This window comes from Ornithorhynchus anatinus, chromosome 7 (assembly GCF_004115215.2).
Source record: "Ornithorhynchus anatinus isolate Pmale09 chromosome 7, mOrnAna1.pri.v4, whole genome shotgun sequence".
Lineage (NCBI taxonomy): Eukaryota > Metazoa > Chordata > Mammalia > Monotremata > Ornithorhynchidae > Ornithorhynchus > Ornithorhynchus anatinus.
This window is the reverse complement of record NC_041734.1, coordinates 58100040-58127288: the sequence shown is the minus strand read 5'-3', so window position 1 is coordinate 58127288 and position 27249 is coordinate 58100040. Positions and strand designations below refer to the sequence as shown.

General features: G+C 51.7%; 1 protein-coding gene and 1 non-coding gene across 2 annotated transcripts in view; one reads left to right on the top strand and one right to left on the bottom strand.

Annotated features, from left to right (window-relative positions):
* The window catches only part of LGR6 (leucine rich repeat containing G protein-coupled receptor 6), a 141897-nt gene that overhangs the window by 86141 nt on the left and 28507 nt on the right, over positions 1–27249 (bottom strand). Inside the window, exons 2-4 of the mRNA XM_029068430.2 lie at positions 23942–24013; positions 21148–21219; positions 8773–8844 (exon numbers count right to left, since the gene is read on the bottom strand). Coding sequence (XP_028924263.1) covers positions 8773–8844; positions 21148–21219; positions 23942–24013 — 216 coding nt within the window. The remainder of the gene's footprint in view (positions 1–8772; positions 8845–21147; positions 21220–23941; positions 24014–27249) is intronic.
* On the top strand, positions 20489–20626 carry LOC114813595. Its single transcript, XR_003761312.1, has one exon. It is a non-coding gene; the product is annotated as a small nucleolar RNA SNORA7 (small nucleolar RNA).

Below are 27249 nucleotides of genomic sequence, written 5' to 3'. Positions count from 1 at the left end.
GTGTTGGCAACCGGGGCTCTGAAGGCTCATAAACTGGTGGAAAATTACTCGGAGTCTTGAAAATCCTCCCGCCTGCAGACCCTCCTTCTTCCTCTCTGAGAACAACTGGGGACTGAGGGTGGGTCTGGACCAGCCAGGGCAAATCCCTTCTTGGGACCGCTAACGTCACATGACAATTCCACCTTTCCCCCATGCTGAGGTCCGGCTTCCTCCCACAAGGATGAGAGACAATCTGGCCGAGGCCTTACCCTCTAACTCCCTCAGCCCCAGGCCAGACCGTGCCACCCAGCCCAGCAGACAGAAGCTTCTCCCGTTCCTCTCCAGCAGTAACCTGCTCGTTCCAGGAAGTTCAGGAAGTTTTTCCTTAAGTTTAACCTCAACCTTTCCAGCTGCAGTTTCAGGCCCATTTCCTATTTGGAAAGTCAGTCACGTCAGCTTAAAGCTCACAGAGTTGGGTGGGAGAGGGGGCCCAGGGAAAACCTAAGGGTGGACAACTACCCAGTCCTGGCTTGGTCACGCAGCCCAGGTCGGATACCAAGAGGATTTCCATCCCTCGGCTGGATGACTGGAGCTAGGGCCAAGGAAAGGGCACAGATGACTTCAGCACGGCTCCAGTGATGCTGGGCTTCCTCTCTACCTAGCAACTTGAGCAAATTCTCATGATGCCAAGTGGAACTGAGGACATCCTCAGGGCAAGGCTCCTGGGGATAGGTGACTTCTTGAGTGATGTCACTAGAGGACCGGGTAAAGATGGAGTTTTCCGGCCAAACATGGCTGCCTCCTAGTGTCCTTCTGACTCTAGAATCGGTCAGATGACTGAGAAGTCCTTGGGTAATGGCCAAAGGCCGCCTGAAACAGCCCAGCCTCAGCTGCACTGTACCCTTGTAGTGTGTCTCTCTCACACACGTACACACACACACGCAAGCTGGTTCGGAGGTGAGACCGCCCCTCTGGCCGGCAGCGCCCCTTTGTTTTCTCAGTGGGTAGCAACCGCCCATTGGATTTTCATCTGGGCACAGTTACACACATGCCCCAAATTACTCTATTGACAGAGAGTCCAACTCGGAGCTGGTTGGCTCCCGACGAACCCGGGCCCCCGGGGCCCTCCCACCCGGCTCAGGCCTGGGCCTGCAGTAGCAGCCGGGCCTCACGCCGGGCCCTGGAGGTTCACACCCAAGCCGGGGAGGCACATTCCAGCAACCTGGGGGACCCTCCGCCGAGAACTCCCCTCGGGGCCTCTGGCCGCCAAGACGCGGCCAAGCTCCAGTCGTAGGGACGGAAGGCGGAGGCGAGCTGGGGGCTGGGGGCCGGGGCCCAGTGCAGACGGGTGTCCGCGAAGAGCTTGGGTGGTCTCCCGTGGGCCTGTAATCCACCCGGCCCAGAGCTCGGAACAGACGCCAACACCCGATCGGGGCCTGGGACCCGGCCGTTGGCTGACACTTTCTTGGCACCCCAAGAAGGCAAATTACCCCGTGCACTCATTCCCGCCCGCTGCAGGGGGCTGCTCCTCATGCTCGGCTTCGTGAGGGCTCAGAGCCACCGCTGCACCAGCCGTAAGTAGCAATCAGCTCCCGGAACCCAGGGGGATCCAAATAAAGCAGCGTATAATCAGGACATTAAAAATAGTCGGGCCTTCTGCGTCTCGTGCCGTGGCCTCTCTGGGTCCCGCCGGGCGGGCAAGAGGCTGCGGACCAGGAGAGAGGGGTTAGGTCAACTGGAGAATAGCAAGGCTTACTAGCGGAGAAACTGACCCAGAGGATGGATGGCAGAGCTCTCTTTAAGGTGGGGGTCGGGGGGGAGAAATGGAGGGCAAAGAGGGCCCAGGAGTCCTAGGGTAGGGAAGAGAGTTCCTGAGGTCATCTCTTCCATTCCCCAGTCCTTTTTTTTAAACACAGTACCCAACTCCAAGGGGTGGCGGGTCACCTATCCCACCCTCTCACTCTAACCCCAATCCTTCTCACTCCACCACATTAGGAGTCCTTGGAATGCCAGAGACCCCACCTTCCCCCGCCCCAGAACACTAATCTCATCAACTTAAAGGGCTAGGAGGAAATCCAGTTATTGGACACACTCAGGAGAGATGATCATGGTTTACTCTTCCTAGCTCTGGTGATAGGCAGGAAATTCAGATGCCTAACTGCCCCTTCTAACCCAGATCCTGTTAGATGTTGACTCTCTCAGTTGCTGTCCCTCTCACAGCCCCAGGGAGGAGAGGGTGCGGAGGGGTTGGGGGTGCCATAATTCCTTTCTCCCACCCTCCCTCCAGGTGGGCGCTCGCCACAAACATTCACGGTCGCCATGCCCCTGGAGGGTCTGGAATGGTTGAGGAAGAGCTCAGTTCAGGAACCATGACACCACCAGTCCTCCCACCACCTCTCATGGTAGCCCCAACTGGGCGGGGTAGGACAATTGTGCTAGAGGGGCAGCGGGATTAGAACCGGGCCCTTCCCCCAAGGGAGTCCACAGCTATTTCTACTTTGGCTTAGTGGATAGGGCACAGGTCTGGGAGTCAGAAGGTCATGGGTTTCTAATTCTGGCTCCTCCACTTGTCAGCCAAGTGACCCGGGGCAGGTCGCTTAACTTCTCTGGGCCTCAGTGACCTCACCTGTAAAATGGGGTTTGGGACTGTGAGCCGCACTAGGGACAGGGACTGACCAATCCAATTTGCTTGTTTCCACCCCAGCACAGTGCCTGGCACATAGTAAGCACTTAAATACCATAATTAGCCACGTGATCACGGAACAGACCCCCTGAGCTCTCTGGCCTTTCTCCCCCGTACCTCAACTCTTCACCTAAAGAGGGTCTCATTCTTCCACGGCAGAACAGGGAAGACCAAGGACGGGAAGGTCTGGGCAGCTTATCAAATGTCACCCAGGGAATCAGTAGCAGCACTGGGGCTGGAAGCCCAGTGTCCTGGCTCTTGGTCAAGCACTCTGCCCAAAGAGGGCCTGAGATCCCATGGAACCCCACGAGACTCTCTTCCTGCCCTCGACTTTCCACAGCTTCCTCCCCTCAGAGGCAACAGGCCAGTGTGTTTTAGATTTGATTTCACTTTGAGGAAGGTGCAGGGGGAGGAGTATTTATGCACGTGGGGATGGAGTTGGGGGGGCAGGGAGTGTGTGCACATGCGCATGAACGCAAATTTCAAGTTTTTGAACCCAGCACTGTTACCGATTAATTTCCTTAGTGTGGCCCTGTTAGGGAAGAATTCTCTGAGAGTCTGTGTGGTTGTCCTTAGTAATTATACATTTTCCCCCTAGGGTCCCTGGGCTTTTCATGTTTTTCCACTCCCTGCCCCTCCCCCCACCCCAATTTTGCCACTGTGCTTTTTGAATATCTCTCAAGGGACTTCTGGTTGGCAACTCTCTCCGCCATCTTGTGTTTCCCCCTCCCCCACCTCAGTCCCGTGTTTCCTTTTAGATGTTTTTCACTTTTCCATGTGGTCTCCCTGACTCTCCCCCTCCCCTGGGCCCGGCCTTGTCTCTGTTTTCCCTCCATGGCTCTACTGGCTTCTCGTGGTTTCGCCTGGCCTCAGCTCAGACCTGACGCGCGAGTGGCGTCGCCACCTCCCTCCTGCTCCAGGGGGCATGTGCACCCAGAGTTGGGGGGAAGACTGTCACTCCAGGTGGTTGCCTGCCAATCCCTGGGCCAAACCAAACAGCTCATGCCTTGTGTTGGACTGCGGGTATAAAGGGGGGCCTGGAAATCGACGGTCCTTTTTGTAACTCTAACCTTAATCCTGGTTGCTTCAGCTCTTTTATTCATTGCTTTGTCAGCAAGAAGAAGCGACAGGAAGTGTGGGGGAGGGGCGGGAGGGGGGAATCCTCAAATGCCTCCCCCACTGTCTCTTCCCCTGAATTCTCCCAGAAGCTCAAAGGGAAAATGCCTGGTCTGGAAGCAGAGTGCTTTTGACTGCCTGTTCTGAGGAGGGAATAATAATTATGGTATCTGTTAAGTGCTTACTACGTACAGAACACTGTTCTAAGCGCCGGGGTAGATACAAGGTAATCAGGTTGTCCCACGTGGGGCTCACAGTCTCAATCCCCATTTTACAGATGAGATAACTGAGGCCCAGAGAAGTTAAGTGACTCGCCCAAGTTCATATAACAGATAGGTGGCGGTGCTGGGATTAGAACCCACGTCCTCTGACTCCCGAGCCCGTCTTGTTTCCACTAAGCCACTCTGCTTCTCAAAGACAGGGCGCTGGGGTAGGCAGGAGAGAATCCAGCCCATTCCAGATTATCTACTTGGGGTTGGGGTGAAGGAATTGGAAAGTCCGCCTCCCCACGTGGGGGACAAACCTAGGACCCTCTCATCCCTGGCTCTCAATCCCGGCTCTGGATCACTGTGGTTCTGGCAGACACCGGGCCCGAGTAGACAGCGGCTGGTGTTGAGGTAGGGGGCTACTCCCTCTTCAGCCTGTGAACTTCTTGTTCTGTGCATCTCCAGGGCCTAGGATCTACCCAATGTCATAAAACTGACGAAGACATTGGCATATTAATGGACACTGGGATGCGGGGGTGGAGAGCACGGTCTTCTGATCATATGCCCTCTTTGTCTCCCACGCATTCCCTCTCCCAGGGTCCCCCAGGGCGAGGAGAGAGGCCTCTGCCAGGATTTACCTCACCTTGGCATTAAGTAAAGAGTAACCTGATCCCTCGGTTCGTTGGCACTCAGCAGCAAGGAATAACCCTGGGGGAGACCATCCCGTCCCTGAGCAGCCCAACCCTGACTTGGGGCCATTCGGGGTGCGGGGGTTGCGGGGGGGAGGGCGGGAGGGAGAGAGTGTGGAGCTGGGGTGCACGTTCCAACACCTCCCCAGGGCCCGAAGGAGAGAAGCTGCCCTCTGAGGCTCTATGGAAAAGAGGCCGTGGGCTGATGGCCCACGTACTCTAGTGGCGAGCATTCTGGGAAACTCCTTGGGTGGCCCAGATGGCCTCCCCAACTCGGAGAATGACATTTCCAGAAGGTAGGGCCTGTAATGTGCCTTCTATCGTGGGTCGGCGGGGAGACGAACCCGCTAACTACTCGTATGACCCCTTTCTCCCTCCTCCAGAAAGTCTTCTTGGAGATATCCCTCTCTTCTCTCTCCTCGAGCCACTCCTCCTCCTCAGCTCTAATCCGACGGGCCGGAATGCATCTAACCCTTCTTGTTTCTACTCCATCGCTAAGTACAGTGCCAAGTGTGGGAAGCAGCGTGGCGTAGTGGCTAGAACACAGGCCCGGGAGTCAGGAGGTCATGGGTTCTAATCCCGGCTCTGCCTCTTGCCTGCTGGGTGACCTCGGGCAAGTCACTTCACTTCTCTGGGCCTCGGTTACTCTGTTAAATGAGGATTGAGTCTGGGAGCCCCATGTGGGACAGGGACTGTGTCCAACTGAATTTGCTTTTATCCACCCCAGCGCTTAATACAGTGTTTGGCACATAGTAAGTGCTTAACAAATGCCATAATTATTACAGGGCCTGCCAATAGTAAGCACTTAACCAATCCCACAGTTATTATTAACTCAGTTCTGTCACACTGGATTTATCTGGGCTTGCTGATATGGACTGTCTGTTTGCGTTTTACCGTCATCTCCCTGGTTCAATTAAAAGCCTGTTCCTGCCCTATCCTGTGTCCGTTCTCTAACATGGACTTCAAGTTGATGGGGCTGGAAGTCCACACTCTCAGATCCTGCCACCAACTGGTTCACTAATCCCCTACACGTGGAGCCTCAGTATACCTCGCCACCTCCCTCTACCCCCTGGATCCAATCATGTACGCGCACGGCACTTACGTACATAGCTACGTGTAATATATTTTAATGTCTAGTCTGTAAGCTCTTTGTGGGCAAGGATCTTGTCAACCTCCTCTATCGTACTGTACTTTCCCAAATGCTTAGAACAGTACAGAGTAAGTGAGCATTAATTGACAGAATGAGTGGGGTTTCTCCAAGGGAGAGAAAGGGTAATTAGGTTAGAAAACGGCACCTGAGGAAGAATAAAGTAATTAGGACTATCCAGCAGGAAGAAGAGAAAACTAAAGTCTCACTAACAGTCCTCCAGCTAGGAGAGGTCATTATACAGAGAAGGGGAGCCAGTTGGGTCCCTCTCCACTGAGGACTTGACAAAAGGAAATGTTTCGGACTTCCCGAAAGTGAAGGATGAGAGACACGGAGATGGAGGCCTGGAAGGGCTGGGGGGGGAAGGGGGAAGGAGGGTAGAAGTAGCGTGATCTAGTGGATAGAGCACAGGTCTAGAAGTCAGAAGGAACTGGCTTCTAAACCTGGCTCTGCCACATGTCTGCTGTGTGAATTGGGCAAATCACTTCTCTGGGCCTCAGTCACCTCATCTGTAAAATGGGGATCAAGAGTATGAGCCCTCTGTGGGACACGGACTGTATCCAACCTGATTCACTTGCATCTACCCCAGTGCTTAGAACAGTATTTGGCACAAAGTAAGTGCTTTATAAGTTCCATAATTATTATTACTGTTTTTATTATTAGAGGGCGGGGTTTTCCTGTATATCTTGATGAAAAGGCGAGCCTCTCTTTTACCCACTCTGTCTGGGCTGAGTTTTTCACAGTTGTGTTCAGAGGCAGGAAGGTGGACCTCATGACTTTGGAGGGAGTGAGGATTCTTGGCTTTCAGAAAAGTCCAGAGACCTGCTGGATCCCTAGCATTCTCTCTCGCTGGTAAATGTTCATTCATTCAGTCGTATTTATTGAGTACTTACTGTGTGCAGAGCACTGTACTAAGCGCTTGGAAAGTACGTGAGTCCGGTGAACTACCGGAAGCTCCCTTAGAGAGGTTCTAAGAGGAGAATGGGTCATTTCAGCCGTTCCAACTAGGCTGAGGTCCTGGGTGTCCAGCATGCCCTGGGGCCACCTGGCGGGGAGTGGTCCCGCTGACTGCCTCATCTCCCTGCAATGTTGTGCCACCTACTGCGCCGGGCACAGAGGGTGAAATTACACCCCCCTCTGCTGCCCCAGGGGTGTGCCCCGCCTGCCTCTCCTTCATCTTTGATCTCCTGACTCCTAATGGACAGCCCTGTGATCCTGACTCTGTGGACGTCACTGGGCAGCCCGGCCCTGCACGATAGGTGGTTCTGGGTCAGATATACTTCCAAATCCCTGGCTGCAGGTCACTGCCAGGCTGAAGTGATCACTGAGAGCAGGGCCCCCAGGGAACACAGGCAGGAGAGAGAAAGAGCGCGAGAGCGAGCCCCTTCTAAACCATTATGTCTGAAGGAGATCAGGGTGCTATGGGGCCCAGAACAGAAGGAAGGGAGTGGCTACTCTGGTCTGAGTTTTTCACAGTTGTGTTCAGAGGCAGGAGGATGGACATCATGACTTTGGTGGGAGTGAGGATCTGGGTCTCTTCAGGTGCACATAGTAAGCGCTCAATAAATACAATTGGATGAATGAATGAATGAATGAATGACCCCCAAAGCTGGTTGAGGAGTAGGGGCCAGGAGAAGCAGGGAGACAAAAGCAGCTGCAGCAGAGAGGAGAAGAACCAGAGTAGGAAAGGAAGGGTCTAGGATGAAGGGACCCTTGAAGGAGAGGCAGGAATTCTCCCATCAGAATCCTTCAGTGTTGGGTGGGTACCAGGTCTATTGCCTTTCCCCTCTCAGACAGCCCAGCAGCTGACCACCATGTTCTCTCTCTCAGCAGAATCGGGGGGAGGGTCTTGAAGGACATGAAAATTGGTGACCAAAGGAGTGAAACCATCTTCAGGTATTTTTTAATTCCCCTTGCCCAGGGCAAACTCTGGGGACTGGGTGGGGTCACAGTTCCTAGCCTAGAAAAGAGGCAGACACCACAGACTGAGCAGCTCCAATCCCTCCTCATCCCTGGACAGGGTAGAGTCCTTCTTCCCACTTCCATAAGCCATGGGAAACAAATTGGCCCTCTCCAGAGACCACTGGGAGCAACGTCATAGCCTTTAGTCCTAAGTTCCCAAGAAAATGTCCAACACCAAAGACGCAGGAGCCTATCACCGCCATACACTTCACCAGTGCCCTCAGCCCCTGCTGGCTCAGACTCGGCTGGTCCGGGCTAGAGAGGTGCCTGAGGGGCTAGGCCTAGGTCAGTTCAGGAGCTTTGGAAGCTCTGGGTAGGGAATCAGGGGAGGGGAGTCATGCAGGAGAATCACAGGAGTCTTGGTACAGATAGTGATTGATCAGAGTTAGGGAAACAGGCCTGCCCAGAAAGCTGTGGGGGGTCTGGGGTGAGGTCCCTTCACACAAGCCAGACCCAGCCTCAGCCTCCCAGACTCTCCCACTTCTGAGGACGGAATCAGTGCCCAGACACACCAAGGGCAGCAAGGAAGAGCCAAAACATCATCCCAAAGAGGGAGGGGCCGGGGGGGGGGGGTCAGGAGGGGGAGGAGGGGGAGTCAGACCCCACAGGGCCTCGGCCAGGACTTGGGGCCGTCATCCTGTCCCTCACCAGGCTGCTTCCCGTGGCTAACCGCCGGTCCCCGGGGTAGAACCCCCCCCATCCTGGTGGCCCACCCGGGGAGGTCTCGTTCCCACATTCCTCCTGGGAGCGCGTTCCTTCTCTGAAAAGTGCGCAGGCCACTGCGTGCATGTAAACACGCACACACAACCCCCAAAACAAATCGCCAGGGATGCTGAACCTCATTTTGGGGGAGTCGGAGAGAGCTGGGGTGAGGTGTGGGGGCCGGAGGGTCCATGACAAAGGGAGGCCACATGGCTCAGACCCAGGGAAGCTGCCCGCCCCAAGAGACGCCTCGCCGCAGCTCAAAGTGTCGGGGCTCTAATGACTTACAGAGACTGGAGGTTTGGAAGCTCCCACAATGCCTCAGCAGGGATGCGGCCCAGCTGGTTATTCTGCAACATCCTATAATTAGAAGAGAAAAGGGTTTTAAAGACAGATACACACACACACACACACACACACACACACACACGGAGCACAATGAGGTTTTCTTCCCTTGCCCCCTGGCCCCACCTCTCCCTCCCCACCATGGGGGCCCAGGGTCCTCCGCTGAGGAGCCTGAGGTGGCTGCCCCCTCATTAGCAGATGGGATGACGCGGTGTAACGGGAGGGGATGGGTGGCTGGGGAGGGGCAGACATCTCTCTTATCTGGGAAAACAAAGGGTTTGGTGATAGGGTCCCTGCAATCTGGCATCTTTCTAGGATGAGGGGCTTTTAAGGGAGCAAAAACAGCACTGGGTGAGGCAGGATTCCTCTAGCCACCTCCTCATTAAGCCAGGAATGTTGGATCTATGTGTCCCCCACCATGCTCCAGGCTTCAATTTCCCCACCTATGACATTGGCAAAGGGCTGTTTCCTATTGGGGCAAAGAGACGGAAATGTTAGGAAAGTCTTTTTGGCAACCTTCAGCTGCTGGCTTTGGCCTCCTCTCCCTCCCATTTTGGCTTTCTGGAGCAGCCTACATGACAAGCAGCATGGTCTTGTGGATAGAGCATAGGTCTGAAAATCAGAAGGACTTGGGTTCTAACCCCAACCCTGCCACTTCATTCATTCATTCAATAGTATTTATTGAGTGCTTACTATGTACAGAGCACTGTACTAAGCGCTTGGAATGTACAAATCAGCAGAAGATAGAGACAGTCCCTGCCCTTTGACGGGCTTACAGTCTAATCGGGGGGAGACAGGCAGACAAGAACAATGGCAATAAATAGAGTCAAGGAGAAGAACATCTCATTAAAAAAAAATGGCAAATAAATAGAATCAGGGTGATGTACATCTCATTAAACAAAATAAATAGGGTGATGATCACTTGTCAGCTGTGTGACTTTGGGCAAGTCACTTCACTTCTCGGTGCCTCAGTTACCTCATCTGTAAAATGGGGATTAAGACTGTGAGCCCCACGTGGGACAACCTGATTCCCCTGTGTCTACTCCAGCGCTTAGAACAGTGCTCGGCACATAGTAAGCGCTTAACAAATACCATCATTATTATTATATATACAGGGTGATGAAGATATGCGCCACTTGTCTGCTCTGTGACCTTGAGCAAGTCATTTAACTTCTCTGTGCCTCAGTTACCTCAACTGTAAAATGGGGATTAAGACTGTGAACCCCATGTGGGACATGGATTGTGTCCAACCTGATTAGCTTTGATCTACAGTACCCTCCACATAGTAGACATTTAAATACCATGAAAAAAAATGATCATGCTTCCTTCCATTTCCATTGTGGATCAGGGCTGGCAGCTGAGGGAGGAAGCCGGGTAGGGCAAATGGAGGAATGGTGGGGCAGGAATGACAACAAGGAGAAAGACAAGAAAGATGAGGATAAGGACAAGATGGAGGGAGATGAGGAAGAGGAAAAGAGGAGCAGCAGCAGAAGGAAAAGAGGAGGAGCAGCAGGAGGAAAAGAGGAGGAGGAGCAGGAGGAAAAGAGGAGCAGGAGCAACAGCAGCAGGAGGAGGAAAAGAGGAGCAGGAGCAACAGCAGCAGCAGGAGGAAAAGAGGAGCAGCAGCAACAGCAGCAGCAGGAGGAAAAGAGGAGCAGCAGCAGGAGGAAAAGAGGAGCAGCAGGAGGAAAAGAGGAGCAACAGCAGGAAGAAAAGAGGAGCAGCAGCAGGAGGAGGAAAAGAGGAGCAGCAGCAGGAGGAAAAGAGGAGCAGCAGCAGGAGGAAAAGAGGAGCAGCAGCAGGAGGAAAAGAGGAGCAGCAGCAGCAGGAGGAGGAAAAGAGGAGCAGCAGCAGCAGGAGGAGGAAAAGAGGAGCAGCAGCAGCAGCAGGAGGAAAAGAGGAGGAGCAGCAGGAGGAGGAAAAGAGGAGGAGCGGCAAGAGGAGATTCCAACCAGTTGGATTTGGAGAGGGTTCTCACAAGTGCAGAAGAAATCAACTCATTTTCTTCCTGCAGGCCCCTCTCCATGGGAGGTCCCTGCTGACTCACTGTGGCACTCCTGCCCCTAACCTCTCCTAGGCCCATTTCTGTGTGGATGGCCTTCAGTCTATCACCCCTTTATCTACCCCAGCACCAACAACCCTGTCCCTCCCTCTTTAATCCACTGGAACCTGGGTGATACCCAGCAGTGTGTCCATGGGACAAATGTGAACATATGTGGAGATGGGCACCGTCATCATATGTTTCCCTTATGGTAGTGGCGGGGCGGGGGAGGGTGGTGGCTTGGAAAAGTGAAGTACTTGAGTCAGAGCACGCGGAGAAATATGGAGAGTGAGAAGCACGAATGGGTGTGTGAAGGAGGGGCATGTGATGGGGTGGTGTATGGTGGTATAGGCTAGCTTGCATCATGTTGGATACAGAAGCACCTGTGGCTATGTGTATATGTTTCCCAATTTGATTGTGTCTCTGACCTGCAAGCGTTTAAGTCTGTGCAGTAGGGCATCAATATCTGCATGCATAGTGGTGGGGAAGATGGGGTGGACTGGAATCCCTGGAGCAGCACAGAGCACCCCTAAGTCCTCATATCAGAGACAGAAGCAGATAGAGTAGGAACCTGGGAGGGCCGGGGCAAGGGAAAGGGCCAGCAGCAGTCAAGAGGGGCTAAGATGGCATTAGACTAACGCATCCCACAGACCTACCATGTCAAGTTTTCAGGATACCATGCCACTTCTGGGTGGGGGTGGGGAGACTGGTAATTTATTTTAGGGTCTGTCTCCCTGGAGAGCCTGCAGACTACTTGATGTTAGGGACTATGTCTACCAACTCCGCTGAACCCTCCCAAACACAGTACAGTGCTCTGCACAAATTAAGTGCCCAATAAATACTACTGATGGATGGATTGATTGATAGATTAACAGGAAAGGGGATCTCTGAAATGATCTCTCTAGGAGGTGGGGCTACCTGGCCAGGCTAATATATTCACTCCCATTGCCATGGGCTACTGGCAGTTCAGCACGGATCAGTTACTCTGCCATGAACCTGAGCCTCTGTCCAAAACCACCCCAGGGCCGAGCTAACGATCCGGGGTCCAGGGTCACCCACTGTGGGCAGCTTCGTACCATTTTTTGCCAGCCCCAATCCACTCCCCCTGCCTCAACTTCTCCCTTCTAGAATGTAAGATCATTATGGGCAGTCAGTCAGTCGATCATAATTACTGAGTGCTTACTGTGCATCATACTAAGAGCTTGGGAGAGTACAGTTTAACAGATAGGTTCCCTACCCATAACAAGCTTACAGTCTACAAGGGCAGGAAACAGGTCTATTAGTTCTGTTGTATTGTACTCTCCCAAGCATTTAGTACAGTGCTCTGCACATAGTAAGCACTCAAAAGATATTACCGAGAAGGGGGGGCCTCTCTTGGGCTGGGGGCCACACTGAATGACCCACTATAGTCTGGAGGCAGAGGAATGGTCAAGGTGAACCTGTTGAGAAATGTTCCAGCACCTTCTCCTGTCAATTCACCTCAACCTCCAGTGATCTGTCCCCAAACCCTCCCCAAGGCCAAGCATCCCCCACTGCCTCCCTGCCCACATCACCTGCTGCTGGTGCCAGAGAGGAGGGCTCTGACTCCTTCCCCTCCGATGGTGCGCGATCCAGCTCAGAGGGGCCGGGGATGTTGGTGGACAAGCAAGGGGTATTGATGCTGTGCCCGATGCTTCCCCGGGAATCACTCCCCACACTCCCTGCTGCGCTTCCTGTGGAGTCTGCCAAGGAGAAATCACAGGGCCAGGCAGCACATGTCCAACAGAACATGCTGGGGATGTCCAGAAGGCTCAGGGCCAGGGACTCAGTGCCAACATCTTCCCTGCCCCTCCAGCTTCCAGCTCCCCAACTCTCTTCTTTCTGACTGCCCTCCCTCCTCCTAGACCTCACCTCTCCATTCTTCTAACTACCCAAGCCATCTTACCCGGAAGCCAACACACCTCCCCTGTCTGATCTCTTCTCCTCCTCTCACTCAGAGAGACCCCAAACATGTCACCCAGCTCCTCAAAGAACTCCAGTAGTTGTCCATCCACCTCGACATCAAACAAAAACTCATCATCGGCATTAAAGCACTCCTTCACCCTGTACCCTCCTACCTCACTTCTCTACTTCTACAACCCAGCCTGCACACTTCGCTCCTTTAGCACACCTTCTCACTGTGCCTCGATCTCACTTAACTCACCTCTGACCCCTAGCCCATGTCCTGCCTCTGGCCTGGACTGCCCTCCCTCCTCAAATCTAACAGATAATTACTCTCCCCACTTCAAGGCCTTATTGAAGGCACATCTCTTCCAAGAGGCCTTCCCAGACTAAGCCCTGCCTTTCCTCATCTCCCACTCCCTCTGTGATGCCCTGACTTGTTCCTCTTGCTCGTTCCCCCTCCCAGTGCCACAGCACTTATGTACATATCTGTAATTTTATTTATTTGTTTTGATGTCTCTTCTCCCCCACTCTAAACTGTAGGCTTGTTGTGGACAAGAAATCTGTTTATTGTTGTATCGTACTCTTCCGAGCACTTAGTACAGTAGTACAGTGCTCTGCACACAGTAAGCGCTCAATAAATAGGATTGACCGAATGACCTCATCCACTCCTACACCGTCACTGAGGCTTCTCTTAGATTTACACAGTAAGCGCTCAATATATATGACTGACTGACCATCATAGTGCCTGAATGACATCTAGACATCTTCCTTGTAAATCTGCGGCATTTATTGAGGACCCTTTGTGCGTAGAGTACCGTCCTAAGCAATTGGGAGAGTACGATACAACTGAGATGGTAGACCTATTCCCTGCTGACAAGGTGATTATAGGGTAGGGGGAAGGCTGACATTGAAGAAGTTGAGGAAATGAGGGTTGTCGGGGAAGGCCTCCTGGAGGCGATGTGGTTTTAACAAGGCTTCTGAAGGTAGGGAATGATCGTCTGTTGGCTATGAAGAGGGAGGTGAGGGAGAGGACGTGCCCAGTGAAAAGCAGGATGGTTCTGCATCGAGGAAAGGTTCTCCACTCTCTGCAGTAGGCCACTGAACTGGAGCTATCTTGCCCTTATCTTCATTATCACCAACAACGATTGAGCATCCTCTGCGTTCAGAACACAGTAGTGGGGGCTTATGGAGTATTCAGGGCCTAGTAGAATGGCATGGGACTGGGACACTTGGGTTGCAGTCCTAGCTCTGCCACTGACCTGCAGTATAGCCTTGGGCACCTCAGTCAGCCCCTCGGTGCCTCTGTATCTTCATCTGTAAAATGGGGATAAAGTGGGCAATGTGTTCTCCCTCCCTTTTGTACTGTGAGCTCCATGTGGAATAGAGACTTTGACTGATCATCCACACCTCTCAGGGATGTACCTGGAGAGTTTCCAGGACTCTACCAGTCGGGATGATGGGACGGAGAGTCAAGCAGAGGTATACCGTGGCTCAGTGAAAGAGCCGGGGCTTGGGAGTCAGAGATCATGGGTTCCAATCCCGCCTCTGCCACTTGTCAGCTGTGTGACTGTGGGCAAGTCACTTAGCTTCTCTGTGCCTCAGTTACCTCATCTCTAAAATGAGGATTAACTGGGAGCCTCACATGAGACAACCTGATTACCCTGTATCTACCCCAGCGCTTGAAACAGTGCTCTGCACAATGTAAGCACTTAACAAATACCAACATTATTATTATACCATTCTACTCCTAGCTTGGGCAGTGTCTAGAGAGTGGAAGGCAGTCTGCTACAAGTCAAAACTCACCTGTACTGGGCAGCAGCAGCATGGGAGAGAGTCGAGGGCAGAGACTTAGGTTTACTGCGCGTAAGGAGGCAGTGGTAAACCGCTTCCATGTTTTTACCACGAAAACTCTATGGATCCACTACCAGAACGATTGCAGATGGAGGCGGGACGTTCTGGGACAGATGTGTCCATGGTGTCGTTATGGGTCGGACACAACTCGACAACGTAAGACAACAACTGATCATCTATCAAAGTACATAGCCCATAACAACTGATTAATACTACTATTATTACTATTACATTTAGTTTGGCTAGAATTCATGTTTTGGATAGAGGCGACAGCAGAATAAAAGCATGTTCTTCTGACAACATGCATCTGGATACAGTGTGATGCAGTAATAATAATGATGGTATTAGTTAAGAGCTTACTATGTGCCAAGCACTGTTCTAAGCACTGGGGTCGGGGGTGGGGAGAATGGTACAAGATAATCAGGTTGTCCCACATGGGGTTCACAGTCTTAACCCCCATTTTATAGATGAGGTAACTGAGACACAGAGAAGTTAAGTGACTTGCCCAAAGTCACACAGCTGACAAGTAGCGGAGCCAGAATTAGAACCCATGATCTCTGACTCCCCAGCCTGTGCTCCTTCCCAAATAATCAGTTGTACAGGCACAGCCTGAGACTCGGGGTGTGTACTGTACCACAGGCTTTCCTTAGCTCAACATCCTGCAAGGAGAACAGGTTTAGACAAAAGTTTAAGACGCAGTCCCGGCCTTCAAGTAACTTACGACCTAATAAGCAGAGTATAAAGCCAGTAGTCAGAATTGCTGGTGTTCTCCCCCATCTGAACCTGGCCTTGAATTCCCCAGTCAGCTCTATAATGGCAAGATTCAAACTCTCATGACCCCTTGCCTCTTGCTCAGACCCACCAGGAAACGCTTGGAATGGGAGAAAAGCAGTTTCTTGAGCCACAAAGAAAGAAAATTCAACGCTCACAGATTCATCACTTGGGTCTTGTAAAGCAGCTGGTTTCTGGAGCTCCATCTAAGGTGGTGCAAGTATGACCTTAGGTAGGGAATGAAATCTTCCCTCTCTGCAGTACAGCCAATTACCCCCACCCATAGAGGACTTAAAGAAGCAGCTGCCCCTAACCCCAACTTTGAAGATCCTGCCTCTGCACGAGGGGTGTGGCTGCAGTGAGTGGGAGGGGAGATAAGTGGGCTCACCTGGGGCAACCCAGACCCAATTGGCTTTCATTCATTCAGTAGTATTTATTGAGCGCTTACTATGTGCAGAGCACTGTACTAAGTGCTTGGAATGAACAAGTCGGCAACGGATAGAGACAGTCCCTGCCGTTTGACGGGCTTACGGTCTAATCGGGGGAGACGGACAGACGAGAACAATGGCGATAAATAGAGTCGAGGGGAAGAACATCTCGTAAAAACAATGGCAACTAAATAGAATCGAGGCGATGTACATTTCATTAACAAAATAGGGTAATAAATATATACAGTTGAGCAGACGAGTACAGTGCTGAGGGGATGGGAAGGGAGAGGAGGAGGAGCAGAGGGAGATGGGGGGAAAAGAGGGTTAAGCTGCGGAGAGGTGAAGGGGGGGCGGTAGAGGGAGTAGAGGGAGAAGGGGAGCTCCGTCTGGGAAGGCCTCTTGGAGGAGGTGAGTTTTAAGTAGGGTTTTGAAGAGGGGAAGAGAATCAGTTTGGCGGAGGTGAGGAGGGAGGGCGTTCCGGGACCGCGGGAGGACGTGGCCCGGGGGTCGACGGCGGGATGGGCGAGACCGAGGGACGGTGAGGAGGTGGGCGGCGGAGGAGCGGAGCGTGCGGGGTGGGCGGTAGAAAGAGAGAAGGGAGGAGAGGTAGGAAGGGGCAAGGTGATGTAGAGCCTCGAAGCCTAGAGTGAGGAGTCTTTGTTTGGAGCGGAGGTCGATAGGCAACCACTGGAGTTGTTTAAGAAGGGGAGTGACAGGCCCAGATCGTTTCTGCGGGAAGATGAGCCGGGCAGCGGAGTGAAGAATAGACCGGAGCGGGGCCAGAGAGGAGGAAGGGAGGTCAGAGAGAAGGCTGACACAGTAGTCCAGCCGGTATATAACGAGAGCCCGTAACAGTAAGGTAGCCGTTTGGGTGGAGAGGAAAGGGCGGATCTTGGCGATATTGTAGAGGTGAAACCGGCAGGTCTCGGTAAAGGATAGGATGTGTGGGGTGAACGAGAGAGACGAGTCAAGGATGACACCGAGATCGCGGGCCCGAGAGACGGGAAGGATGGTCGTGCCATCGACGGTGATAGGGAATTCTGGGAGAGGACCGGGTTTGGGAGGGAAGATGAGGCTTTCTGATTGAGGGTCCAGATCCAGGTGATCCCTTAAATCTCTGGTTTGGTGCCTCTCTGGACCAGCTCTTCTAGAGGGGTGATCCACTCTCCTCGCTGCAGGAGGCTCCCCGGGATCCAAGAGGTTTTTTTCTTCCCCCTACCTGAAATTAATTTTAGTGCCTGTCTCTCCCCCCAGTTTGAAAATTCCCTGAGGTCAAATATCATGTCTACTAAGGCTATTGTACTCTCTCATGTGCTTAATACAGTGTCTGCACAGAGTAAGCATTCAATAAGTGATTGATTGATTGGCTGATTGATTGATTGGTCCCGAGATCCCCTGGGAACAAGGGAAGCAATGTGGCCGAGAGGAAAGAGTACGGGCCTACGAATCAGAGGAGTCTAATCCTGGCTCTACCGCTTGTCTGACTAGAAGTCACTTATCTTCTCTGTGCCTCAGTTTCCTCCTCTGAAAACTGAGGCAATTAGATCCTACTCCCTCCTACTTAGAATATGAGCCCTGTGTGAGACAGGAACCGATTATCTTGGATCTACCCCTGCTCTCTGTAAAGTGTGTGGTAAATACTATTATTATTACTCTCCCAGGTACTTAGTACAGTCCTCTACACACAGTAAGTGCTCAGTACCACTGTTGACTGATTGGAGTTTCAATTCCTGTCTCCCTCCTACTTAGACTGTGAGCCCTATGTGGAATAGGGACTCTTTACCCAAGTACATAGCACATAACAGTTGCTTAATACAATTATTATTATTATTATTATTATTACACTTAGTTTAGCTCATGTTTTGGATAGAGGCAACACTTGAGAGCCCTGTATCTGCCCTGATTATCTTGTATCTACCCCAGCACTGAATATAATGCTTGACACATAGTAAGCCCTTAAAAAAAGCCACAGTTACTGTTATTATTATTATTATCATTATTATTATTATGTAGATTCTGCCTGCCTAATCCAGGGAGATGGGGAGAGTCGGGGATGGGGAGAGTCCCTGAGGAGCAAGGGTCCATTTCTGAACCCCTGCTGGACCTAGCTATTTCCTATCTCCTTTGATCTTCCACTTCCTTCCTTGACCTTAGCAGACTTGTTGAGAATTGGTTTCATACTGGGGCTTTTCAATCCCAGATTTGTTTTCCAGACCCCTGGCTCCCCCTCCTCTTTTTTTCCTCAGGGAATTCGGTAAGCACTAACCACGAGTCAAGCTCTGTACTAAGCCCTGAAGCCCTAAAGATCTCAGCCTGTGACTTTCTCTTTGAAACTGCGGAGCAACTGGGAAACCACAGGGTCAGAGCTTCCAGACTCCTGAGGACACCCAGAATTTAGATTGTACAGAAGTGGGACCATGATTCCTCCACATCCCTGGGGCCCACTAGACCCCCTCTAGAAATCTAGACTGCCTCACTGGGGCTCTGGTGGGGGTCCAAGGTGACCATCCCCCTTGACTCCCCAGGAGCTGTTTTAGGCCTTGAAGGAAAGGGGATCTGGAGAGCACAGTATGAGGGTAGAGTCCAGCCTGGTCCTCCTGTGGGCCACTGTGAAGGCAGAAGGTAGGGCAGCTATGGGGGGACAGGAGCTAGGGGGGGAAGGGCTCCTGGTGTGAAGTGATCCCCAGTGTCATATGGGAGAGGTGGGAAGGTCAAGCCATCTCTCCGTTCCCTGGCTGTTCTCTGACCTTTCTCCCTTCTTGGCAAGATCTCCCACAGGGCACCAACTGGCCAATGGACAAGACAGCTTGGCTGGGAAGTCCCAGCCTGTCTGGGCAAACAGTGAGACCTTCATGTCCCAGAGGAGGGCAGCGAGAAGCCACAGAGAAGGTCAATCATTCTGGGAGATGCCCTGAGAGAGGGGGACTACAGAGTCAGGGGCAATAGGGTGATGATGGGAAGGTGAAGAGAGGAAGCATTTCCCAAGTGCTCAGAGTGGGTGATTGAGTGCCATCCCTCCACCCCACCTTTCCCAGAAAAGAAGGGAGCGGTCAGGATTCGAGAAGAGCTGGCTGGTGGCAGAAAGTAAGGCCGGTGAAGGGAAGACTTAATCACCATCTCTAAGTCTTGCTTGCGTCGTCCTTTCCCAATGAGAACAGGACAAGAGGAAATGAGCTAAGACTGAAGAGGGAGGGATTGAGGTTAGACTTCAGAAAGAATTTCCCAACCTAGAGCAGTGGGATGCTTAGGACAGGTGACTGAGAGAGGAGGGGTACCTTCTCCCCAAGGTTTTAGGCAACAACGGACCCTCCCCTGCCTCCGACTGGCTTCTGCCCCTGCAAATTCCATCTGGCTAGTAGGATGGGGTGCGGCCCTGGAATCAGAGGACTGGACAAAATGACCAGATAGGCTCGGAGTAGCCTCAGGGTGAGGCTCCAGCCTGGTTCTCCGCTTGAGGTGACTAAGGTGTTCTCCAAGCAGGACTCTAGTTGCCCCAACCCCAAGCATCCGCTTCTCCCTCCCCCACTGCACACCCCCTCCACTCCCCAAGCTGACGGCCCCACTTGTGGAAATGGGGCGGGCAGGTTGCGGTTTCACTCCGTGCCTTTGATTTATTGCCTAATGCGGGCGGAGAAGAAAGAGGCAGCTCATCCTTAAGCCCCGAGATTTAGGGACGAGACTCAAACCTTCACATCTTCAGAAAGCCTAGTAAACATCGCTTCACTCTCTAATCCCGGGACACAGGCCCATGCCTGTAGAGGCTCAGAGAAACTCCGCCAACTCTGGCATTCGCACCATTGCGGTTGGAGTCAAAATGGCCCCCTGAGGCACCAAACGGAGCAGGGGGGTGGTGAGGGAGGAGGACAGAGGGAAGGGGGGGTGCTGGAGGGAGAGAGGGTGGAGGAGGGAGGGAGGGCGGTGTTCAAAGATGAGCTGTGGTGGAGGTGAGTGGAGGCCTTGGGAATTCCAGAGGTCTAGGCCGGGAGGAATCGTAGGACCACTCTGGGGTGATGGGAGGGGCGAGGGGGAAGTTGAGTGAGCCACTGTTCTAAGGAAAGTACTCTACCACACTCACCACTCCCAGCCTCTCGACCCCACTAGGCTAGAATGACTATTGAATGAACCTTTCTACCTCTGACAGGTTCCAACCTCGTGCCCAGTCCCTTTAAAATTCTCCCCCTGGTGCTTCTCCTCCAAATCTTGTCACTGTTTCGGGTCACAAGTGTTATAAATTGAGGGGTATGATTCACCTGCCCCTGGCCATTTGTATTGGTCAGTTTGCTTGGAAGAGTAGACAAAGAGAAGGGGAGAAAACAGAATGGAATTCTTATTTTCTGGGAGCCTCAGTTTTCCCATCCGCAGAGCGAGAGTCGTGTTGCTCTCGGAAGTAGGTTATATGGAACCCATAGTGAAAAAACAACATCTGGCCTTCCCCATAATTCCTTCTCAAATCCCACTCCTTCCACTTTATCCCTCCGTGGTCTTCTAACAGCCACAGCTCAGTGGGCAACAGAAAGAAGGGCAGCAAAAGAATCACTTCTCTCTCCCCCAGGAGACTCTTACCTGGAGTTTCTATTTTAAGGGACATGTCCTAGGTGAAAGTGCCAGAAGAGACAGAGGAAATACCCTGGAATAATGAAAGGATCCCCTCTCAAGGTTGCATCTGGAGAGTTTCCAGTACTCTACCAGTTTTGACTACAGAAGGAAGAGTCAAGCAGAGGCCTACCCGTTGCAGTCCTAGCTTGGGCAGTGGCTAGTGAGGGGAAGGCAATCTGCTACAAGTCAAAACTCACCTGTGCTGGGCAGCAACGGCATGGGAGGAGACTCAAGTTCACTGTGCGGAAGGAGACAATGGTAAACCATTTCCACATTTTTACCAAAAAAACACTATGGATACACTACCAGAATGCTTGCAGATGGAGGTGGGGCATTCTGGAAGAGATGTGTCCATGACGTCGCTGCGGGTAGGAGAAGACTCAACGGCACAATAATAATAATAACGTTGGTATTTGTTAAGCGCTTACTATGTGCAGAGCACTGTTCTAAGTGCTGGGGTAGATACAGGGTCATCAGGTTGTCTCACGTGAGGCTCACAGTTAATCCCCAATTTAGAGATGAGGTAACTGAGGCACAGAGAAGTTAAATGACTTGCCCACAGTCACACAGCTGACTGGCAGATCCGGGATTCGAACCCATGACCTCTGACTCCCAAGTCCGGACTCTTTCCACTGAGCCACGCTGCTTCTCACACAAGACAAGACAGTGAAAGGATGCGGGCACACAGGGGAGGGCTGTTTTACTTACAGAATTTTCAGGCTGTACAGGCCAGAAAATGCTTGTCCCGGGATTTGGGAGAGGTGATTTCCTGAGAGTCGCCTAAAAATCAAAGGAGAAGGAGAGAAAGGATTAGCTGAGGTGAGAGGGCATTTCATCTGCTCCCATCCCTCCCTCTGCTTGCTAACCACTCACCTCTCCCCCAGTTCACTAGCTTGAGTCCTTCAGGCTGCTTTTCCCCTAGAGTTCAAGAGCTAGCCGAGAACACATCCCTGTAGTGATCTCACTGACCCTCTCTATATTCCAGAGGGACAGGAAGGGGGCAGGGAGCTAGCCGAGAACACATCCCTGTAGTGATCTCACTGACCCTCTCTATATTCCAGAGGGGCAGGAAGGGGGCAGGGATTAAGCCCTTCTGTTTGCAGATTGGCTAGGTAAGAAACAGAGAGGTTAAGTAACTTGACCAGAGTCACCCAACACAACGAGACTGGAGTCAAAAAATGGAATCCAGGTCTCCTACTCCCACTCCAGAGAATTTTCTATCAAGTGATGCTGCTGTCTGGGTTCCCTTTAACCCTTGTTATCCAAAGTCTCCCCAAAAGAACTTGGAAATTTGGGGTCCCAGGCCAGAATGCAGGAACTGGAAGAGTTGGACTGCCTCCTTCCCTGAAATTGTGGATTTTGAATAGCCTGAATAGAGAGTACAGGAGAAAAAAGGAAGAGAGATGGGAAGAGGAGAGAGAGACACACATATTTTCTGATGAGACTGGAAGCCGGAGAGAAAGGAGGTGAAGCCAGTCTGGGAGAGCTGCAGAGGGGGAAGCTCTGGAAGACCAAAGGGGAAAAGAAAACAGACACCGATCCCCCATCCCCCTTTTTCCTCCTCCTCTGGCCTCCCACACGCCTCCGTTCCCCCCAGACTCGGGAGTTGGTTGCCCTCGGCCCCAGGCCTCCACCGGCAGGGAGAGCTCAGGGCCAGAGCTGGGATCTGGAAGCAGGTTGGAGCCTGTCCCCGGGAAGCCCTCACTTGCTGGCAGGTTCTGCTAGCTCCCTGGCAGGCTCTGGTGTTTGTCGCTGGCTGCCCGGGTGTGAGGTGCTGGTAATTACTTCCTTTGATTGTGAGTTCCCCCGTGGGGGCCACGGGGCTCCAAACTGGAGCAGGAAGAGCACCCAGGCTGTTCAGGGACCAGATCCAACCCTTCTCGGGAGGATGGGTGTGTCTACTCCAAACCCCACGGAGGGAACCTGGGGGGAGTCTGAAAGAGGGCCATGCCGGGTCACCAGTAAAGTGCTCCGGGGAGGACGAGAGGATACCGGCAGAGCTGTGACATCATCAAAGGAAGGGTGAGCAGGAAAGCCCCACCAGCTATTCTTCTAGGTTGGGCCAGCCTACCTCTCTACCCGGAAAGGGCTGAGGGTGTATTGGGAGGTGGAAGGAGTGGGGCTAGGTGGGGTAGGGAGTGGAGGTTTCTGGGCAGGATTACCTTAAAGGAGCATGGAGGTGACATGGAAAAATTAAATGCTATCATTATCATTATTTATAGTATTTAATAAGCCCCGGCCAGGGCGCTAAACCCTGAGTTAAATACAAGATTATCAGATAGGACACAGCCCCTGTTCCGCATGGAGATCATAATCCAAGAGGGAGGGAGAGCAGATAATAATAACAATAATTATGGTATTTGTTAAGCGCTTCCTTGGTGCCAGGCACTGTACTAAGCACTGTAGTTAGATAGCTTCTTCCCATTTTATGGATGAGGAAACTGAGGCCCAGTGAGGTTAAAAGACATGGCCAAGGTCACTCAATAGGCAAGTGTCTGAGCTGGTATTGAGATCCCAGTGTCCTGACTCCCAGTACCGGCTTTGGGTCCACAGCCCAGAACTCTTTTATCTAGGCTGGGGCCCCTATTTAAGCGGAGTGGGGAAGACAAAGGTTGGGCAGCTCTGAAAAAGACAAGAGAATGTGAGCACTGAGGGGAAACGGGCAGTGGGAGGTGGGCTAGTAGGAGTTTTGTTTGGAGCCCCCAGCCCACATCCCTCAGTGCCCCAACCTACGGTGAATCCTGATGCCCATCCTGCCATTCCAAATCACCTCTGTCCAACTATGCCCATCTCCCCCATCCTCACGCCCATCTCTTGTGGTTAAAAGGCCTCCATGGCACCCCAAAACCCAGAAAATTCAGTCAAATGGTACCTCCCCCCAACCTCAGTGCAGGGGCAGAGGAGAAGACAATGTCTAGGTACCTGGAGGGGAAATCAAGTAGGTGGACCCTCCCCCTCCTCTCTCACCCCTCCAATCCCCTGAGGGCCCTGCCCTACCCAGGCTCAATTCCACACCCTCCTGGAGCCAAAGGGTAACTAAGCTTCTAGAAGTCCTGAGATGTGGGATGGACTCTGCACCCCTGCCCCCAGAGCTCCAGTGTCCCCGCTTGGAGAACCAAGGTAACTGGGGATGGGTATCTGAGGGCCAACCTGGGAAGAAGGAACTATTTTCTGTTCTTCTTTCATCTGGGCTCCCTCCTGGCCAGAGGCCATTGGCAACTGGCCAACAGGGGTAAGTGAGGGGCCTCTGTCTGTGCCAGGGTTGTCTGCCGTGTTAGTAACCGCCCTGTCCCGAGGTGGGACATGTGAAGTCCTAAATCTCCTTGAGAATTTGGCTCTCTTTCTCTCCCGGCCTCTTGCCACTTCCCCGCAGCCAGGGATCCTCTCCCAGGCTCCCCTTCCCGGGCTTGGAGCTCCCCAGAGCGGGGGGCTGACATTTAAAGTTGCCCCTTCCTCTCTTCTGCCGCCCCAGGCCAGACAACAGCAAGCAGTGTCGACTCACAGTTCTTCCAGGAACCGCAGGTGATGGAACAGGCCAGGTTGGAGTTCAGTGATGTTGTTCATGCTGAGATCCCTGTGAGGGAGACACAAAAGAAAGAGTTGGGCACTCACTGCATCCAACCAACGGTCTTTACCGAAAGCCCACGGGGTGGGGCAGCTCTTCCGGAGGGAGGATCAGAGGATCGGGGAACGAGGACTCTGTTCTCAATACTGCACAAGCTCAGACCTAAGGCAAGCAAGACTCATACAACACAAATGAGAGTCGGCTACACTGAAGACTCAAGGAGCACACAACGGAAACAGAGAAACACTTTCATGGAGATAACGATGATGGTTTCTGAGGAAATTGGAGTGACCATCGCAGTGTGAAGGGGGAGGTTGGGGCATGAAGGAGACAGGTCTTTCATGGAGTTTCGAAGGCCCTGGAAGTCTTCCACCCCACTCTCTGCCCTCAGCCTGACTGCCCTGAGGACAGTCTGAGGTGCCCAGAGAAGCAGAGTGGACCGGGGAGGGAGACAGCCCAGAGCTGACAAAGGATACCTCACGTACCAAATAGTGGACTAGGAATCAGATCTTTGGAGCCCTGTTCCCAGCTCTATCTTTCATTCATTCATTCAATCGTATTTATTGAGCGCTTACTGTGTGCAGATCACTGTACTAAGCACTTGGAAAGTACAATTCGGCAACAGAGACAATCCCTACGCTACTTTGCTTTGGAATAGCCCCTTTGTGACTCAGTCTCCTTATATGCAAAAAAGGGGGAATATTTCTGGCACCTCTCTTCCTGCCCTTCCTCCTTTTCTGGAGATCTGACAAGACAGTGGGGCTGCAGAAGTCACAGCACCCTTAGATCGGGAGCTCCATGGGGAACAGGGCCTGGGTCCGACCTGATCATTCTGTCTACCCCAGCGTTTGGCCCATAGGCGCTGAACGAATGCCATCGTTATTATTATTGTAATAATAATCATCACTATTATTGTTATTACAAGAAGAGACTTATAATAAATCCATAGTAATATTGTGCTTTATAGATTATACTATTATATTAGATGTGTAGTATTAATGCTATCATATATCCAGGTTTTCTTCCCTACACTGCTCCTTATACCTGATGGCAAATGGCCAAAGGCTTTCACAGATATTTCCATAATCTTCAACAACTGCAGGCCAAAGAGAGCACTAAGCATGAAGGAAAAATCCTCTAATAACAATCACGACCCTATATCAACAACGACCTCAGAATGGGATTGGACATTATCCAGGATGGATTTCCTTTCAGGCGCCCTTCTTAGGAGACTCAACAAAACCTAGGACAAGAAGTTTCACAGCAGAAAGGAACTTGTATTCAAAGATAGGAACTTGGAAGATCATTCTGAACAAAAGACTTTCTCTCTGTGCCCCAGTAAACCAGGCATGCATGCATGTTTTTTTGTTTGTTTAATTTGTTTTATGGCACTTAAGTGCTTACTATGTGTGAGGCACCATTTTAAGAGCAGGGATAGATACAACTTTATCAGGTTGGACACAGTCCCTCTCCCACATGGGGCTCACATTCTAAGTAGGAGGGAATAGGATTTAATTCCTATTTTACAGTTGAGGAAACTGAGGAACAGAGAAGTTAAGTGACTTGTCCAAGATGGGACAGCAAGCAATTGGCAGAGTCGGGATTAGAAGCTAAGTAGGCCACACTACTTCTCCAACTTTTGTACAGCGTGGCTCAGTGGCAAGAGCCTGGGCTTGGGAGTCAGAGGTCATGGGTTCGAATTCCGGCTCCGCCACTTGTCAGCTGTGTGATTGTGGGCAAGTCACTTAACTTCTCTGTGCCTCAGTTACCTCATCTGTAAAATGGGGATTAACCGTGAGCCTCACGTGGGACAACCCGATGACCCTGTATCTACCCCAGTGCTTAGAACAGTGCTCTGCACATAGTAAGCGCTTAACAAATACCAACATTATTATTATTATTATTATTACAAAGTTGCTATATTTTTGTCTTTCTCTGTAACAGAATGGGTAGGGTTTGGAGGAATCTGAAGACGTGTACCTCTAACTGTGTATTTCTGGACTGTGTAATAACCATGGCCCTTTAAACCAGTGTTTACCTGCTTTACACGTATATGACTGATAGGATTCGTTCTTATGTTTATGAACTATGTTTTTGTCTGTCTGTCTCCCCCGATTAGACTGTATGCCCGTCAATGGGCAGGGATTGTCTCTATCTGTTGCCGAATTGTACATTCCAAGCGCTTAGTACAGTGCTCTGCACATAGTAAGCGCTCAATAAACACTTCTGAATGAATAATGAATTAATGAATGAATACTAGGTAACAGGGTATCCTCTAGACTGAAGTTCCTTGGAGGGAGGGAAAGTGTCTACCAAGTCTGCTGTCGTGTATGCTCCCAAGTGTCTATTACAGTGCTCTGCACAAATAAGCACTCAAAAAATACCACTGATTGATTGATGGACCCGGGTAGCTCTGTATCATTATACCTTCCTCTATCTTTCTAGGAATCTGGGTGTATAACTTTATTGTGTGTCTTGTGTGTTGTATATCAGTGTGTCTTTTTTCAAGCATTTGGACTGTAAGCTTGTTCTGGGCAGGCTATAATCTATGAATGTCTCTGTTTATTAGGTTATATTCTCCCAAGCACTTTTCAGTGCTTTGCACACAGTTAGCGCTCGTAAAAGTGATTGAATGAATGAATGGATGGATGGATGGATGGATGGATGGACGAATCTGGAATTTTTGAAGTATCCCATCTCTGCTACGTGTCTGTGTGGTGTTGGCTAGTGTGTCTTTCTGGGGGTATTTGTGTGAATGACTGCAGGGCCGTATGGGTCCACCCTACAATGTGTCTCCAACCATGTGTTTGTGTTTATGCATTTCTCTGTGTATGAAAGGCTCTATCTGCTGTGTGGTTTTCGTGTGTATGTGGGGAACACATCTTGGTACCAAACACATTTCGGTTCTCAACTTCCAAGCAGCTGTTGCCCACTGAGGGTACAGCCCCGAAACAGACCACCAGAATGGCCGCCGCCGCCGCCACCGCACAGCTTCTCCTCCTGTGAGAAATTCACTTTCACCGAGCCCGGTGGGGGACTCCACGCCACTAAGAAACCCCACGCTTGGTTTATTTTTGTTGCTCTGAAAGCAGGCTGGGGTTTGGCTCATGGGGGAAGAGAACACATTCTGGAGCCCAGCTTCCATCTATAAAAAGACTGTTTAGTCTCGAGCCCTTTATCTTTGATAAGGCCTGGGCTCAGCTCCCCACACGCTTGAGGGGAAAGAACAGTCAGAGTTGGTCGGT